The sequence below is a fragment of the Macrobrachium nipponense genome, chromosome 40 (genome assembly GCF_015104395.2).
Source record: "Macrobrachium nipponense isolate FS-2020 chromosome 40, ASM1510439v2, whole genome shotgun sequence".
In the NCBI taxonomy this organism is placed as follows: Eukaryota; Metazoa; Arthropoda; class Malacostraca; order Decapoda; family Palaemonidae; genus Macrobrachium; species Macrobrachium nipponense.
Genome location: NC_061101.1, coordinates 24,087,850 through 24,106,446, shown reverse-complemented (window position 1 = coordinate 24,106,446; position 18,597 = coordinate 24,087,850). Strand labels below are relative to the sequence as shown.

The 18,597-nt window shown below is 46.1% G+C and overlaps 2 protein-coding genes across 5 annotated transcripts in view; one reads left to right on the top strand and one right to left on the bottom strand.

Moving 5' to 3' along the window:
* Positions 1 to 18,597, bottom strand: part of LOC135212006 (multidrug resistance-associated protein 1-like) — a 198,822-nt gene that overhangs the window by 70,078 nt on the left and 110,147 nt on the right. The window lies entirely within an intron of this gene.
* LOC135212005 (oxysterol-binding protein-related protein 11-like) lies at positions 8,419 to 12,694 on the top strand. The gene is made up of 3 exons (XM_064245278.1): positions 8,419 to 11,076; positions 11,275 to 11,467; positions 12,498 to 12,694. The coding sequence occupies exons 1-3, from the start codon at positions 11,020 to 11,022 to the stop codon at positions 12,677 to 12,679; spliced, it is 432 nt and encodes a 143-aa protein (XP_064101348.1). The 5' UTR covers positions 8,419 to 11,019; the 3' UTR covers positions 12,680 to 12,694.

The window sequence follows — 18,597 nt, the reverse complement described above, 5'->3', positions numbered from 1 at the left end:
GCCATAAGAGCAGGTGGTCTCCACCCCTAAGAAGTCTCATCACGGGACTTCTAAGGGTCTGTCTCGCTCCGGTGAGACAGGTAAGTCTTCCGCTGGTCCTTCCGTTCCTTCGGGAACGGGGTCCGTCTCTCCTTCCTCGGGGAGGAAGCAGACGGGGACCATGGAGGTACCGGCCACCGCTGTTATCTCTTCTCCTGGTTGCGAAGGTTCCACCTCCGTACCGGGAACCATCTCGGCCACCCGTTTGCAAGTGTTACTGAGTGTACGGTCACCTACGGGTGACCATGCAGCCAGGGTCCAGACTGCGGAGTTCGCTTCCTGTGTCAGGACCCAGGCATGGAGCGGAAGATGGTAGGAGTCACTCGGGTGACTCTTGCCAGACCGGCGATCGCTCTCGCAGCGATCGTCCGGTGCCCAGGTTTGACATGACGTTCCCGCGGGTCCGTGCACGCAGAGACCGGTGGAAGCGGGCCATTCAGCCCTCTTTTAATTAATCCTTTTCTTTCAGAGACAGCCCCACCCAGACGACAGTCGCGTTCGCGCGACCGACCAGTCTCGGGGGTGGCGGACGCTTCACCTGCCAGGTAGGAGTTTCGTAGCCCTCCTCGAGGAAGCGTTCTCTCCACTGCTACTCCCGCAGGTCCCTACGGACAGGTGCAGTTGGGCCATGTTGCATCGGCAACTGCCCCAACTCCGTCCTGAATGGAGGACCTTTTGGTTGTCCTGAGGAACTGGCGAAGAGGAAGTCCAGGAAGAAGAGGAAGGTGTCACCATCGTCTTCTGCTGCCTCTTCCCCTTCGACTTCTGAGGCCCCCCAGCCGAAGAAGAAAAAGGTAGCCTCCTCCCCCCCTAAGAAGTCTCGCTCAGAGACCTCTAAGGGTCTGTCCCACTCCTGTGGGACAGTTGGGGCTTCCGCTGGTCCTCCTGTTCCTTTGGGAACGGGGCCCATCTCTCCTTCCGCAAGGAAGATGATTACAAGGACCGGAGGGGTACCGGCTTACACCGGTACCTCCTCTCTTGGCGCCAGAGGTTCCACCTCGACACCAGGTACCGTCTCGGCCTCTTGTTCGTGAGAGGTACCGAGTGTACGGTCACCTGCGGGTGACCGTGCAGCCAAGACTCAGGCAACCGAGTTCGCTCGGTGCCAGGATCCAGGCAACGTGACGTGCCGTGAGGACAGGCCTCGCTCCCACCGGGACCGGGCGAAGAGGGGGACCAGCAGCAGCTTTTCTGACGCTCGGGACCGTCGCGGCGGTTCTCAGTCCAGCCGCTCGACCAGGCCTGCAGATCGATCGCCACCGGGTTCTGCCGGTAGGCGGGGGGGGAGCATCAGGCCTACCTCTCCTATCCCTTCAACTTCCTTGGGCTACACCGGGAAGAGCGAGGAGATCAGGCGTGATTGCGAGGGGTGCGCTCCTCGCACTCCCACCGCGACAACGGACTCTGCCAGTCCCCTGACTGCTGCTCCCACCGGGACCAGACAGATAGGGGAACCAGCAGCAGCTCTTCTGACGTTCGGACCGTCGCCGCTGCTCTCAGTCTAGCCGCTCTCCCCCGGAGAGCCGCTCGACCATTGCAGCCCGATCGCCATCAGCTCTCCTGAAGAGACTGACGCTCTGTTCTTGGTCCAGCGTTTCTCCGCAAGAAGACCGCTGATCCAGACCGGCAGCTCGATCGTCACCGTGGTTGATGATCGCCTACAGTCCTCCCAGCCTACCGGTTCTGCCGGTAGGCAGGGGAGGAGCTCTCGTAACAGCTCCCCTGACATAAGTGACCGACGCTCCTTTCCTTGGTCCAGCGTTTCTCCACAAGAAGCCGCTGGTCCAGACCTGCAGCTCGAAGGCCACTGTGGGTTGGTGATCCCCTGCAGTCCTCCCAGCCTACTGGTTTGGCTAGTAGGCAGGGTAGGAGCATCAGGTCTCCCTCACCTGCCCCTTCAACCTCCTCAGGCTACACCGGGAGGAACGAGGAGAACAAGGAGTGACCGGGAGGAATGCACTTCTTACGGTCCAGCCACGGGCCTGGTTCGGTCTTGGGACCAACAGATCCTCGCTCAAGTGGTTGGAGGAGATTGGGGGGCTGGCGAGGACGAATGATGCTTCCCAGACTCTCGGAGGGACCATCACTGCCGTTCACGTGACGGTCCGTCTGGACCACGCACTCAGAGACCAGGGTGGGCTCCCCCTTTGGTCCTCTTGAGAGGCTTCGACCTCGACGAGGACTGGGACGCGTCGGAGGACGGTATAGGCTCTCTCCTGTCAGATGCTCGCTCAGCTCCACCCAGACGACGGTCACGGTGGCGGCAGACGTCTAGACTCTGAAATGGCTGCTTGTACTCGCTTCTCTGACTGCTAGTTCCGCTGGGATGGCGAGCGAGTATCCAATCTTCCTTCTCCATTCCCTCTCTCCCTATGGCTGTGAAGGGAAAGGGAGGGATCCTGCAGAGCGTTCTCCGTAAGATTCCACGTTGGGGACTGCGTTCCTGGGGTCCTACCGGATGCAAGTCCCCGTTGTTGAGGAAGGATCTTGCCCCGTCCTTGATTTCTACGGGAATCAGGAGGACCACCACCTGATGATCGTCTGACGAATTCGGTGGGGGTTTCGCCGAATGCTTAGAGTTCTTCGGAATTTCTAGCACTCTCCGAGTGTTCAGGTCTTCTACGATCTGCAAACACTTGGGCGAAACCACGGTCCAGAGTGGGTGAGATGAGAATCCCAGATAATTGTTACTATGATAATCGGGTATCTTGCCGAATGCTCGAATTCCTGGAATTTCTAGCCTTCGAGAGAAGCACTGCTGCTGAAGGAAGAATATCTTGGGAAGGGCTCAGCCTGGATGGACCTGAGTCCGGTCTGTCGCTTCAGTAGGTGGCCAACCCCGGGATAGAGAAGAACGGGTGGGAACATCCAGTTTGGCTTGAACTATCGTCTTCGGTATCCTGTTATCACCATAGAATTCTTCCTTCAGGGAAAACTTCTCCTTCACTCTCTTCACTAGAGAATGAAGGGTGTCAGCTTCTAGTCCTTATTCTTGTTCCTCGAATGGAAGAGAATTTAGGATGGAGGTCTATGTACAGGAACCTACAAATATACTACGTATATTGCCCTCGCGACATGCTTCTGTTATCAGTTGAATTGTCCAAGGTGTAGGCACATACTGTAGTTAACTCTACGGGTTGTGACCGAGACAAATAGTATCTTCTTAATTGAACTGCAACTCGGGACTGCCCTGCAAACCTCCCAGGAGTTACCAGTTTCGATTTTGAGATACTTATGGTATTGTTACAACAACAACACCTCAGCGTTTGCATTCACTGAAATCCGTTTCAATTAAATGCAAATGCTCGAGTGTATTTTTTTGCGCTCGATGGTTCTAGCCGAACGCATTCTTTCTTGGAATGAATTACCTGGCAACTCAGGATGACGAGTGAGCGAGAGCTAGCGATGTATTGGGCTGCCTGCCGCAGCCAGCTGGCTCTCCGAGATAGCATGGTCAGATTATGTCTCTCTCCTCTACAATGATTGACTACCGAACCGAATCTCTGCCCGGCAATCACAGACTTAGGTCTCTGGTTGGCTGGAATTCTCGCATACGTGAATGACCATCTCTTGGACATTGCGAGAATTTTCAGACAGAGATATCCCAATAGACTCACTATCATCTTTCTGTTTACCGCACGGTAACAGAAGTCTGTAGCCTAGTCTCCCGCTGCATCGCACCTGCCGCTGCAATAATGCGGAATGATTTCTTCAGACGTCTGAGTTTGTCTTCTAAATATATCTTGTATTCGTAGGTGTGCAATTGTTCATTGTTCACCCCGAATTGTAGATGTATAATGGAAGACATCGCCTGTTTCCTGCCCTGCCAGCTCTACTTCCAAGTATATAGATGTCCTCCCTGGATAACCTGGGAAGAAGATGATGATGATTCAGCCCATGAGAAGCGGTTCTTCAGGCAGTACATCCCTGTGTTTTCATTACTGAAAAGCGCTCCACTTTCATTGCAACTCCGACTTCTCACCGAACAACAATGAAGTAGCGGTTTAGCGTTTTCAGTCCTTTGCAAATCACAGGGATTAAACCGTCTTCGCATGTTGGTGTCATCGGCAGGACTTTTCTAAGTTCAGAATCGTGAGAGTTACTTCTCTCGATTCGGCTGTGAAGACGTAGGTCTGCATTCACCTACCACCTTCGTCTTCAACGGCACATAGTGTTGTTTCTCCTTAGCTGAGATTCAACTACTATGAGAACTTCTGTCTCGCCATCAGTGACCTCAGTCTCTAGAAGGCAATTGACTTTAGCCTGTTGGGCACATGCCTTGAGAGAATCATCATCTCGCCTTCCGGCATCGGTGGCAACAGATAGACGATTTGTATGGTCTCTCGGCATAACCCTTCAAAAGGCGAGGGTCACGTGACTACGCCTCGGATGCTTGGACAGCTCGCCTCACACAACCGAACGCAGTCAGTCGGCAGCTGTCGAAGCGTCCAAGACCGTCACGAGCTACGCTGTGGACTTTGTTTGGTTGCTCCAGATCAATCATTACTTCGTCCTACTAGCTTGTTCCAGTACCCATAACCATCGACACCCACCATGGAGTGTTGGTGCCCTATCCACCGCGGAGACGAAGAGACTTCGCCACAGTGGGGTACGAGACCACGAGAGACTTCGCTGCAGTGGGATACGAGACCGCGAGACACTTCGTTGCAGATGGATAGACCAGTATGGGTACTGGACGTCACTCCGAAGAATATGTCGGACAGGAAGATGGATAGGTCATCGTGACCATATCCTTCTTTCCCTCCGGGACTGCCCACAGGTCCTTGGAACCTCATTTCCCTGGACCAGTGGTGGATGCTTGCAAGATGTGTTTGCTTACCCAGCTCCTTGACATGACAAGTTGCATCTCGTCCATGGTGTGCAGTTGTAGAGGTAAGAAGGATGCGAGAGTGACTGGCTCTCCCCCTTCCATGCCTCGTCTCTCCATTCCTCTCCTTTGGGTTGAGAATAGGACTTGGACTCACACTGGCTGGTCGGACGATTGATGCGGTAAGCCTATACATAAGCATCCTTTTTATGTTTCTTATGAGAATCATAGAAGCAATCCCGCTCCTTCCTCTAGTAAGGGGAGGAAGGAGACTGACAATAATGCAAACCCTTCCCAGAACTTTGTATTAATGTTTCCGACGCCAATATTCTTCACAGCCCTTTTTCGGATGAGTCACTATCCCTCACTCATTTCGAAAAGGCCCAGAAGTCTGACTCTTGATCACGCAGCTCCTATACTCTGATAAAGTTGTCAGAGGCAGCAGGGCACTCCTCCTCGCTCTTACGACCAGGAGGAGTAGCCTAGGTGCGCAGAACTCCAGTCAGTTCTAGAGGCTCACTCAGATTCCTCCCACCAATCAGTGAGTCTTCCTATTGTTAAAGGACCGAAAGGTTTGTATTACGTATCAGAACAAATAACAATTTGTCAAAAATTGTATATTGCAATACACCCCCTGAACACCTGAACAAGCCCTGGTCACTTACCAGCCCGAACCATCATTTATTAAAAATTTACCAAATCTTTGGTTAAAATAAACGATCAGTGTTGCCAATCTCCTGGCAAACACCCTCGTTACCTATTTACCAGCCCACCGCTAGTAGCCCTGTCTCACGGGCCGGTCACACCTGCCCTCTCACGTCAATCACTTATCATTCGCGGTGGAGTACAGATGTATCCACAGCGAACTCCTTTTTGGTCTTGCCCGGCCTTCATTTGCACCTTTGATTTGATTGATTTTGGTGACGAATTACGCATCCCTTTGGATTACGGTTGGATTGCTCTTAATACCTTGTCATCAGACATTGATTCTGCAAAGGAAGAAACAACACAAGCTACGACAACGACTACTGCATTCTCGGCCACGACATCACAGAAAACGACGAGCGGAAGTTCAACAACTTATCGTCTTTGCCAACAATGCAAGAAAAGGATGAGTACCCTGTGACACGATAGTCATTCCTTATGCGTAAATTGGAGGCCTGTTCAATATAGTAATGTAAAGACCAGATGTTTGGAATGTCAGGAGTGGTCTTTGGACCAGATGTTAGGGTATCTCAAACATAGGAAAGGTCTCGTATTAAGAAGTAAGTGTAGGCAGGAAGAGACTAACGTAGATCAAGATAAAGACTTAGAGACAGTGCTCTTTAAGAGAATTGAGAGTAGGATGACATCGAGTATGACATCTCTGTTACCGATTTTATGTCAAGATTAAGTGAGGATAGATCGAGCAATAGGGATACTGAAATTACTAATCGTTCTTTTCCAGCTCCCCTGCCTGTTCCAGAACCAGCCCTAACCGGTGGTGGGGGTTATGGGGATCCGCAAGCCCACAGGGCAGGATCCGCCGTCCCCCCTGGCGCGGAGCAGGCAGTGTTGGCAGCAGATTCCCCTTCCCTCGATGTGTAAGTTCTCAGGATGATAAAAACTTAGGTCAGATATAGACGAGTAGGGATAATAGGCTACATAGTGTTTAGTTTAGGAAGAGAAGTGCAGGCTTCTTCGGGTCGGTTTTCTATTAAAAGTAGTAGTTTATAGAGACAGTGTCCTTAGAGCATCTTAGGCTTTTTCCTGCTTCGAGTTCCTTGCATCAGAAGCTTTTAGGCCATGGTTGGTTTTTCAGATATGCTCCTTCGTCTTTTAGGTTACTTTCCTCTACTTATACGATACGATAATTATTAATATCAACCAATTCTCCGTTCAATGCATATTGACTTACGATATTTAGTATGGAGAGAAATCGAATAAAATCAACTACGGTTAGCCTAGTGTTCACGATGATATATCGTATGCATATTCAGTAGCCTAGCCTAGCCTAAAGTATTCGCTGTACAACATATCGGTAGTTATTTTTATATTGGTTAACGCTGTAGGCTCAAGGCATTCTGACTTCGGATAATTCAACAGAATGAAGATCGGATTCTGTCCGACTAAAGCATTATAATTGTATTATATGTATCATCATATTAGCGTAGTATAAACACTAACTCGGCAGTCATTCACGCTGGAAACAGCGGATGACGAATACGGGTTTGCGTCGCCGTATCCATCTCATTCTCTCCTGATTGCCTAAAATGACTAACGTAACAACGCTCTCACTTATGCCAAGTTTGTACAAACGTCTTGAAGGAGACGTGTGTTCAACTATGTTGACATTTAACATAGTCATTGAGGTATCTATCTTGGGGCATATAATCAGATGTCAGATATAAGGAATTTGTACGTATGACGTCTTCATACGTTTAACAGACTATTGCCGTCAGTAATTACATTGTGCTTATGTCGATTACAGTTACAAATTATTACCAGTCGTATTATCAAATTACAATGACAACTGAAATTAATATTAGGCCTAATAAAGTTAATTTAATTACCTTTAAATATTATTTTATTACTTTTCAATTAAATTACAATTACACTAGCTTGTCGTCAAACAGCACTATTGTAAGGAGGTGTGGCTTAAACAGACAAGGATGCCGGCTAGTCTGTTTTTTTCCTTGGCTCCAGATTCAACCATATCACTTGGTCTCGGCTAATGTATTTGTCCCTATTTAGCATATTAATGAATATCTGGATACTTAACTTATGGAACGAAGTCATACTGTTCGTCTAACGATGTAATTTAAGACCAAAATTTGACTGATACGTCTCATTGGAAGCTAGTTTTTCCCTCGGGTTAGATGGCGTTAAATTTAGGATTCCGTTCGTTTTTCACTCGTTTTCATAGGTAATACGAACCTTACACTTTATATACTTTATTAATCCTTTGTCTGTGTGAAAACAACAGTAATGAGCTATTTCATGCTATTAGTTTCTCTTACCACGGCTGCGTTTGAATTCATACAAAAGCTCGGGACTTCTGTCCAGGTTGCTGATGCACGTAATTTTGCCTTATTAGCTTCAGCTGCATTTCTAACATGAATACAGTAATTACCGTCGCACGTGGATGAATACAATAACGGATGTTGCTATCGGATTCGATTACTGTCACACGCTGATCAATACAATAAAGTGATGTTGTTATTGGAGTCGATCGCATTAGCAACAAGTTCTCGTTCGGTTGTTCATAGCTGTACGGAGTTTTATACGAGTATATTATCGTTAAGATAATACCCTTTTAACTTAGAAGAGGGTGCAATTTACGGAGGTGGAGATGTTAGACGTTTGTAATTTTCTCTCTCTCTCTCTCTCTCTCTCTCTCTCTCTCTCTCTCTCTCTCTCTCTCTCTCTCTCTCTCTCTCTCTCTCTCTCTCTTCCCTGATTTTATATTCTCTCTTTATCCTAGACGATTGTATTTCTCTCTCTCTCTCTCTCTCTCTCTCTCTCTCTCTCTCTCTCTCTCTCTTGCTTTTCTGATTTCATATTCTCTCATCCTATTTTCCACGCTCTCCTAACACTGGACTCATTGTGCAACAGAGGTTTTTCTTCCTGTCACACCTTTTCAAACTTTTCAATTTCCCTTCAGCGCCGACTGACCTCATAGGTCCCAATACTCGGCCTTTGGCCTAAATTCTATTTGTAAACCCAACAATCTTGCTGTCTGAGTTAGTATTAGAGTTGGGAGCGAATATTAGGAATATGTATAAGGTATTCATGATATGATATATCACGAGAGGATTTTAAGTATTAGGACAGATAGGAAAGAACATGTCTGGGTCTATCTGAGGGTATTCTTCCAAGTGCCAACCAGGCAGAGTACAGACAGGCAGGTACAACACTACAAGAGAGGACATCACTACGATCGACGACACCGTCGCAGACGCACCGATGGACATGGTTGTCTCCTCCGTACATGAGAGGCCTAAGGCCACATGGGAGGTCTTCAGTTTCCCTCCATACATGAGAGGCCGAGAGCCACATGGGAGGTCTTCAGATTCCCTCCATACATGAGAGGCCGAGAGCCACATGGGAGGTCTTCAGATTCCCTCCATACATGAGAGGCCTTCAGATTCCCTCCATACATGAGAGGCCGAGAGCCACATGGGAGGTCTTCAGTTTTTTCCTCTACTCAGGTGAGGCACATAGCCAGCTGAGAGGAAACAGGTTTGTATCCCTCCCGCACTCAATGAGTTTTGACCTTAGGGTAGAGGTGCAGGGAGTTTTTCCCTCCACATATGGGAGGCCTAGAAGGCCACACATGGGAGATTAGTTTGGACGAGTGACAAATGAACTTGAGACTGACCCACGTACTCAATTATATTGACTGACAACTGGTACAGTGGAGGGCCGGGTAGATTTGATTCCCTACCTCCAAATTAATGTTGTTAATCGGGCTTGTTCCGGTGTTCAGGGGTGTATTGCAATATGAAGTTTTTATTGTAAAACTAATATTGTAATGCCTACCTGAACACCTGAATGATTCCCACCCTCCTCCCCTCTCATACAGAGTTATTGAGTTATGATTGACGTGAGAGGGCAGGTGTGACCGGCCCGTGAGGCAGGGCTACTAGCGGTGGGCTGGTAACTAGGTAACGAGGGTGTTTGCCAGGAGATTGGCAACACTGATCGTTTATTTTAACCAAAGATTTGGTAAATTTTTAATAAATGATGGTTCGGGCTGGTAAGTGACAGGGCTTGTTCAGGTGTTCAGGTAGGCATTACAATATTAGTTTTACAATAAAAACTTCATTTTTCCTAACTATACAAACCTGAGGTCCTTTAACAAATATGCCCACTTCATGCCACCCCTCAATCTGAACCTGGGCCGAAAGGCAAAGTGGAGTTTCCATCCGAGGCTAGCCTGCCCCACAGTAGTTACTGCCTAACCACCTTGTTCAAGATTCAACGGCCATAATTCCAGCTATGCCGCAAGTTACATTCCTATTGTTAAAGGACCTCAGGTTTGTATACTTAGGAAAAATACAATTTTTGAGAAATTGTTATTTTTTCATCAATTTCATTAGAAAATGCACTTTTTGTAATAAAAATATTAAAAAAACAATTATAAAAATTTTTAGTACTTTTTTTAGTTTAACTAACAAACTAAGTTTTAAACATTTCTATAGGGGTTCAACTATTCACATATACCGGGCAACACTGTAATCCATTGATTAATAAGTGTATATTTGTTTAGAAGCCTTTATATGTGTTTAAGACTGACATAATTCTGCTTATTAGAGGGCCAAAGTATATAACCCTTATACATACATAGTACGCTAGTACGTATTGTGTATCTGTGCACTGTTAAGCAGCAATTATTGCTCTTGAGTTGTTGTACTACTTCTGTAAACTTTAAGCTCCAGAAACACATCTCTGATGTTCTGATAACTATAAAATACATTATAAATTATCTGGACTCAAAGCCTTATTCTCTACTGAGAGAGCATCTACAGGCAGTCTCTGGGTTGCAATGGAGATCCAATCCTGAGATGGAAACTTAAGTCAGGTTTTAACTTTAAAAAAATATATAAAAAAAAAAAGTTATGAAAGCCTTACCTTTAGTTCTGTGGTTGGCTTTCACACTGGAAGGATGGGCGACAAGTACTTATTTACATGAGGGAGCCCAGAAACTAGTACCCAACCTAACGTCCCCTTAACTTCAGGACTGCCTTAATTTCGGATTGCCTTAAGTTGGAGACAAATTTTTATGAATATTTTGTAAAAGTGGTGTATTATTGGATTGACTTACGTCGAGAATGTTGTTCCTCGGGGTATTCAGGCTAAGTTTTGTAATTGGAGCAAGAAAGGTTAACATGTTTGCATGATAATTTTACTTATTATAACCTACTTAAGATGTACTCTAACGTAATACAGTCGTTTAAATGGAAATACGTACATATTTTGAACATTTCAATAGTAGTACATAACTTGTATATCTTCAGAGTGAGAGTGATAAACGTGAAAGAGCTCGAGGAAGCATTCAGTTAGCTGGGGCTGTCATATCCCCAAGTGATGAAGATTCCTATACATTCACTGTCTCACCTGCAGCAGGTGAATCTTATAAATTACGGGCAACTGATACTAGGGATAGACAGATGTGGCTTAACCGGTTACGAGTTGTGGCAGAAATGCACACAAGAGCAATTGCTCATGTAAGTTACTTGTTCATATTTCAGTTTTTACTTTGTTTTTTTATTGTTATAATTGAAACATCAGCAATTTAAACTACTTATATGTATAGAGATGTTTTGTGATATGAAAAAGATTGACATTAAGTATTCCTTTTGATACAGTATGACAGTGTGGAAACGTCTCTACAGATCACCACAAATTTGTTATTTTTTCTCTAGAACCACCCACCACTTGCCCCAAGAGAGCATCGCACTCAAGGAGGGTCTACTGGAAGTTCACAACAATTAAGCTCAGCCCCTCCAATGGGACTGGCTGTCCTTGACGCCTTTACGCAGGTTGCAGAAGTATTAGAAGAGTCTCGTAGGCAGCATTCAGTCCTAGCCTCTGCGATTGAAGACATGCCATCATTTGGTATTACACAAGTCCTGATAGTTTTCTGTCCATGTTTCATTCTTATTAGATATAATAACCCAACCTGTAATGTTATTCATTAATCTGTCTTATTGTATTTTATGAAGTGTATTGTACTTTAAAACTATTGGACACTTTTATTTATTGTTTCAAATATTAGAATTTGTTTCATTTTTAATGGCAGGAGGGAAAATATTAAATACCTAAGTTTGCTACCATTCAATTCCTTACACTTATCATCGAACTTTATGCCTCTGAAAACATAGAGACATTGTAGAAATGTAGTAACTTACTCTTAACTTTGTATTGGAAGATGTTGAGAGACTGTTGTAACATACAGTTAGCATTATACCTATGAAGACATACAGAAACATTCATTTTAGCATCATAACATTGATATATGCCTGTGAAATTATGCTAGAGTATTATTTTCAGAACATGGAATCTATTTTGAAGAAATCCTTTGTAACACTGCTACAGTGGAACAACTTTTTTGATTGAATTTATTTTCTTTGTTTAATTTATAAAGGTTTTGTTTTAATAGTTCAGTACTGTATATTTATATACAGTGGACCCCCCTGTATTCGTGTTCTCCAGATTCGCGGACTCACACATTCGTGGATTTCTCTGGGGAACGTTTCCCTGTATTATTCGCGAAAAATTCGCGCATTCGCGGTATTTTTCTATGATAAATATCCACAAATTCCTGTTTTTTGGGGGAATTTCATCATAAAATGCACTTTTTGTGATAAAACTATTAAAAAAACAAGTATGAAAATTTTTAGTGGGTTTTTCTTGAGTTTTAACTAACAAAATAGGCTGTTTTTAGCATTTTCATAGGGGTTCCAAACATTCGCGGGTTCTAACTATTCACGGAGGGGGTCTGGTACACATCCCCCGCGAATACGGGGGGACCACTGTAATAGAAATTATGATAATATTGGACTGTTTTCCTGGTCATTTATTGATTTGTCATGAATTTCTTTTTTACATTCTGCAGTATGTTGATTCTCATGGTTTTGAATTTCAGGTACTGGTATGAGATGTACAGACTCAAATTTGTTGTTACTGAAAGCGACCAGCCAAGCTACACTTATTTGTTTAGAGCAATGCTTAAGCATTCTCAAAACCCAGCATATGTCCGCTCCATATCATCAGCCTTCGCCTCCTGTAACCACCGCTAAGTATGTTAGATTTTTTGTTATATATTGAGTTTGTTTTTGGATTGATAGTTAGGTAGTTGAACCAGACAACACAGCCAGAAATGTTTGCTTATAGTTTTTTTTTAAGTAGAAAAAACAGTAAGTGCCATTAAGTCAAAAGAAAGCATTTTTGTTGTATGACAAAAACCATTAACTATCATAAAGTGCATTTTCAGTATTTTGCCTTAGTCTGATGTACATGAATTGTTAGGCCTATACAGTAGAGTTTTGGTTTAGTTAATCATGGATTACTGAAAATATTTTCCATGGGAATGTTTGATATCTGTAAAATATAACTAATTTAGTAATACAGTATGTATTCCAGTAGTGTTTTGCATACTGAATTGCATGTATATATTATTGGTAAAGTATTATAATAAAGTTTAAGTAGGGTTTTTGCAGGTTTGCATAAATAACATGCATAATGTTAAAGGCACAGTGTGCTTTTGGATTGTAGCATGTATTCAGTCAATTTAGTGAACCCTAAGGGAACGCACAACAACCCAGTACTAGTTATGTCTTACAGTGATGTCACACTAACATGGTTTTTTCTTGGCATCCATTAGCATTTGTCACCAAACATTTAATTTTAACCAATATTTTTGGCAAAATCCAATCTGCTTACATTTAATATTATGAAACACCACCTTAGCAAACATTCAGAACTACAATTTTGCCATTAATAATGGTTACTTGGTAAAAGTTTTAAGAGTTTGATATTGAAGTACTACAGAAAATGGCTTTGTACCCCAAGAGGCAGCAAATGTTTTTGGGGATTCATTTGACCTTCATTTTGAAACCTTTGATGTGTGGCCCTGTAGAACATCTTTAATAAAAGAGGGTTGAGAATCAGGAGTGAAGCTTCTGTGAAATGCATTTCAAAGTTTTTGTGAATTACTTAGTTTTTTCCATGTGGTTTTCATGCTTTTACAAATTTTAATGGTATCTTTTTGTAGTTGTTGACCATTAACTCTTGTACCAGAAGAACAAAACACCCTTGTTGCAATAAATTGTGAAAGCATTTGGCTAGATAAAATGGTTTTTCTCTAAAAAGGTTTACAGGATGCTGAAGAGAAAGAGCCAGTACCAGCACAAGATAGATAGTAATAAGGTTCTCAGTTCAGGAAATGCTCATCTTTAAATATTCAGACTTGTAGAGACGTCTTATATGGAAAGCATCACGTCAGGAATTTTGTTAGCTAGCACACATTTTTAATAAATTATTTTGACCATGCTATGTTCTTAAGAAGGGTATCACTGCCACTTAAATAATTCCTCTTCCCACAAGTTTTAGGGACATGCATATAGAAGTTACAGCAGAAATACTTTATGTTCTCAAAATCCTTTTCAGTTTTCACACCAGCTAGACATTTTATGCTTGTGCAAAACTTTGATTACATATAGTACTACTATGAGATTCACAGCTGGTGTCCCAGTGTTTTTGCGGAATAAAATTTTATCAACGTGCATTTTACATCCCTGCCTAATGTTTTAGTGTATTCTGGATTATGAAACTTGCATAATTCTGGTAATTATAAGAATAACACCAACTTCTTGTAGACATCACGCCAGCAAAATCAGAGGAATGTCTTTTGAAGACATAATGACGTAACTTGCTTCCTTCTCGATGGATAATTAGCAATTTGTGAAAAAGTCTCAACCTTTCGTAATAATGAAATACAACCAATACTCTTTGTTTACACTTTGTAGTAGTGGTAGTAGTAGTATATAGAATTTATGCCATGGGGTTGAGTGCTAGAATCCTTGAAGAAAAGGGTTTCCCCAAGTTGTATTTTACTAAGAAATCAACAACTATTGCTTTATAGAGCATATATAATTATCTTTCTGCACCTTATGGAAGTCAAAAAATAACGAAAACTTGGTAGCCTTGGATGTCCAGGTGTACTCCTTACCCAAAAATGGGCCCTATTATTCATTTACATGTTCAAGCTTACGTAGGGTTTGCCACGGACCTCCTCACTTCTAAACAATTGTGCAAGTCAAATCACAAAAGTTGTCCTGCAGCCAACCGCAGGGACAATGACTTATCCTAGTTGCCTTTCTTGAAGACTTTACAAGGTATGAATATTCATTCAGAATTTCAGAGACAGCTGTTTGTCATCATCACCTTGTGGGAAGAGTTCTGACGTCATATGTTTACATTACATATAACTTTGAATCCATTCATTAGACTGTTCTGCCACTGACTTCGGCTGCTTTATTTTACTCTTATGAATATACTTTTTTCTAATATAAGTAATAAAGAATGCTTCTGAAAATTAGGTAGGGATGTATAGTATACTATGGCTAAGTAATATCTTTGCTTAATGCACAGAAAAAAAGTTTTGTTCCGACACGGCATACAAACCTTCGGTCCTTTTACAATAGGAAGGTACTAGCGGCAGCTGGATAGGTCGTAAGCTTTCGAACAAGGGGTTCGGTAGTTAACTGCTTGTCGAACAGGCGCGCAGCGCGCGACTGGGAGGTAAACAAATCACTTTTGCTTTCGGCCTGCTGGCGTGTGGACGTGTATCATCGCTCTCTGCCCGCTTCATCGTCGTTGCTTTCGCATGGTTGTGTTTTTCTTTTTCTATTTATCTAGTGAAACTGAATTGTAAGTACAATCATTTCATATTTATTTCCATTGAATTCAATTGTGAATTAAAGGATCTTGGTTTCACCACGCCCTCCGATTACCCGAGTGCCGGGACTGAAGGGCGTAAGTGCGGGAATTCATTTTCCCAGAAATGATCCTCGTATTGTGTATGCTCGGTGCCGAGGGCGGGAGAGCGCTCGCTCCGAGCGTATATTTTTGGTTTGGAAATGTGTAGATGAAAATCGTAAGTAAGTGCTCTTTTCATTTATATTTTTTTTTGACCTGTATGCTCGTTGCCGAGCGAATGCGCTCGGCACGAAAACTTATTCTGTATGGAAGTGGAATCGCTAGTACAGTATTTTCTTTTTGTTTTTCATAATATATTATTTTGATTGTAGCAATACTCATTTTGGATCAGTTTCCGAGCTTACCCGGAAATTGATCCTTTCCCCTTTTATTTGAATGAAGTGAAATCGCAAGTGCAGTTCTTTTTCATTTTCATATTTTATTGAGATTGCATTGTTTACTTGGATCAATGTTTCCGACTATTTCCCGGGAATTGATCCTTCCCCTTTTTATTTGTATTGAAGTGAAATCGCGAAGCGCAGTATTCTTTTTCATTTTTCATTATATATATTTTGATTGCATCAATTCATTATGGATCAAGGTTTTCCATTCATAACTCGGGAATGGATCCTTTTCACCCTTGCGCTCGGTACCGAGGGCGCAAATGCGCTCGATCCGAGCCCTTATTCATTGTGAAGTGAATCGTAATGCAAGATTCTTTTTCATTTTTATTCCTTTTATTTATTGATTGCATCAATATTTGTTTGGTTCAAGTTCCGCTCAGTCAGGGAATTGATCCTTATGCCTTGCATTCGGGCCGAGGGCACGATTGCTCTCGGGCTCTTATTATTATTGTTGGGTACATGGGTGCTGTGCGGGGGTGGGGAACGAGAACCCCCCCCCCCCCCCCCCACCCCCCCCCCCCCCCCCACCCCCCCCCCCCCCCGCTCAGCTCCCACAGATGGCCCTTCCCTTTGGGGGGGGAGGTTATCTGCGTTCTTCTCCTCGCCCGATTCACCGTCGAGCGCGGGGGAGGGCGCTCGTGCCCGATGTACAATTGTATTCGGGTCTTCCACTCGTTCGGAGAGGGCTCACCCCCCCGCGCGAGGGGACTTCCCCCCCCACTAATCGCTACTACTGTTATTTCCGCAGGTGCTACTGCCACGAGGGTGGACCTTGGTGAGGTATGGGCGTCCTTCCATTTGCAGGGCGTGCTAGTGTCCAGGGCTGCGGTTCTATGTCTGGGCCTACTGCGGTCACCCATGGAGTGGTGACCACGCTCCAGGTGACGACGTCCCTCCTCACCTGGTTTTACTCGCCTCACGTGGTAACAGTCTTGCCTACAGCCGCTGTGAAGTGCCGTTCGCCGTACCGAGAGGGGGGGTGCCGCCGCCGCTCGTGTTGCCGCGCTGCCGCGACCACACTTCCGCTGCCCTAGAGCTCACCCCTGGACCTGCCGCCGGTACCAGGATGTTGCTGGCTGCTGCTCCACTTCCTGTGTTTCCGTGCTGCCTGCCGTACCTGCCGATTCTGGGCTGACTGGTCCCATGCAGTTGTTTCCTGCGCTGCTGTCCCTGGCCCGTGCCTTGCTGCGCTGGCTGTCCCTGCCGTTGCTAGCGCTGGCTGTCCCTGCCGTTGCTGCGCTGGCTGTCCCTACCGATGCTGTGCTGGCTGTGCCTGCTGTTCCTGAGTGGCCCATAGGCTGCTGACGTCGTCCCTGTTCGTGGTTGGTACTACCCCAGACTTTGGTCTGTCTGTACAGGTGCGTCCGGGCCCTGTGGCTTCGGCTACAGCAGCCCCGGCTCCGCCCTGGATAGCAGATCTTACGTCTGTCCTGAGGAAGCTGACGAAGAAGAGGAGGAAGGTGTCGTCGTCGTCGTCTTCATCTTCTTCGTCGTCGGCTGCCGCCTCTTCCCCTTCGACTTCTAAGGCTTCACAGCCGAGGAAGAAGAAGGTTGCCTCCTCCCTCCTAAGAAGTCTCCCTCGGGAGCTTCTCGGGACCCGTCTCACCTCGGTGGGACGGGAGGGTTCCTTCCGCTGGTCCTCCTGCTCCTTCGGGAGCGGGGACCAGAGGGGTACCGGCTAACACCGGTACTTCCTCGCCTGGTGTCAGTGGTTCTGCCACTGCATCAGGGTCCGTCTCGGCCTCTCGTTCGCGGGAGGTACCGAGTGTACCCGGTCGCCTAACAGCGACCGTGCAGCCAGGACCAGACCTCTGAGTCCGCTCAGCGTCATGGTTCACGGGCACGGGGCGGAAGACTGGTGACAGCCGCTCACATGCGACTCTCACCAGACCAGCTCTCACTCTCGCGGCGACCAGCTGGCTACCCGGGGACGTGACGGTCCACGACCGACCACGGGCTGAGGCTGGGAAGAGGTCCTCCCGTTCGCCGGTGCCAGCCACGGCTGGAACCAGCGACGTGACGTGCCGTGAGGACAAGCACCGGTCTCACTGTGACAGTGGAGCCTGCAGGTCGCCTGACCGTCGCTCTCACAGAGAGCGATCGGGTACGGCAACCAGCACCAGCTCTTCTGACACTCGAGATCGTGCCGCTGTGCTCAGTCTAGCCGTTCTCCACAGCGAGACGGTTCGACCAGGCCTGCAGCTCGATCGCCACCCACCGCGGGGTTGACGATCGCCTGCAGCCCTCCAAGCCTGCTGGTTCTGCCAGCGAGCGAGGAGGGAGCGTCAGGTCTGCCTCTCCCATACCTTCAACCTCCTCGGGTTACACCGGGAGGAGCGAGGTATTGAGGAGTGATCGTGAGGGGTGCGCCCCTCATGATCCCACCACGACGCCCTACGTGCCAGGCACGGTTCTTGGACCGGCCAGGACGTATGCGCAAGATGGAGAGGACGAGAGGGCTGTCGCTGTTATCCCCCTTCTTAGGATGAAGGTTCTCGGTAATATGCTCTTGTTCGAAGGGCTTAACGGTCCCACTCTGCAAGATGCTGTGACTTCCGAGATCCAGAGGAACTTTGCCGAGGTTATGGCGCTGATTCGTCAGCACAACGACCTCGGGGAAGGATCGCCGCTCCACCAGCAGAGCCCACCCGACCCTCGGATCGAGTCGTTTTGGGGCCCGAGAGGGAACCCAAATCGACGGTGGGTCTGCCGCGATCGGAGCTTGCCGACTGTGTTGAACCAGGTAGCTCTCGTCTCCGGACAAGAAGGCTCGCTCAGTTCTGGCCGGTCGAACAAGCTACTTCACCTCCTCTACTGCGACAGAGGCGTTTCTACGTGTCTTCGGACACCGTATTTGAATAC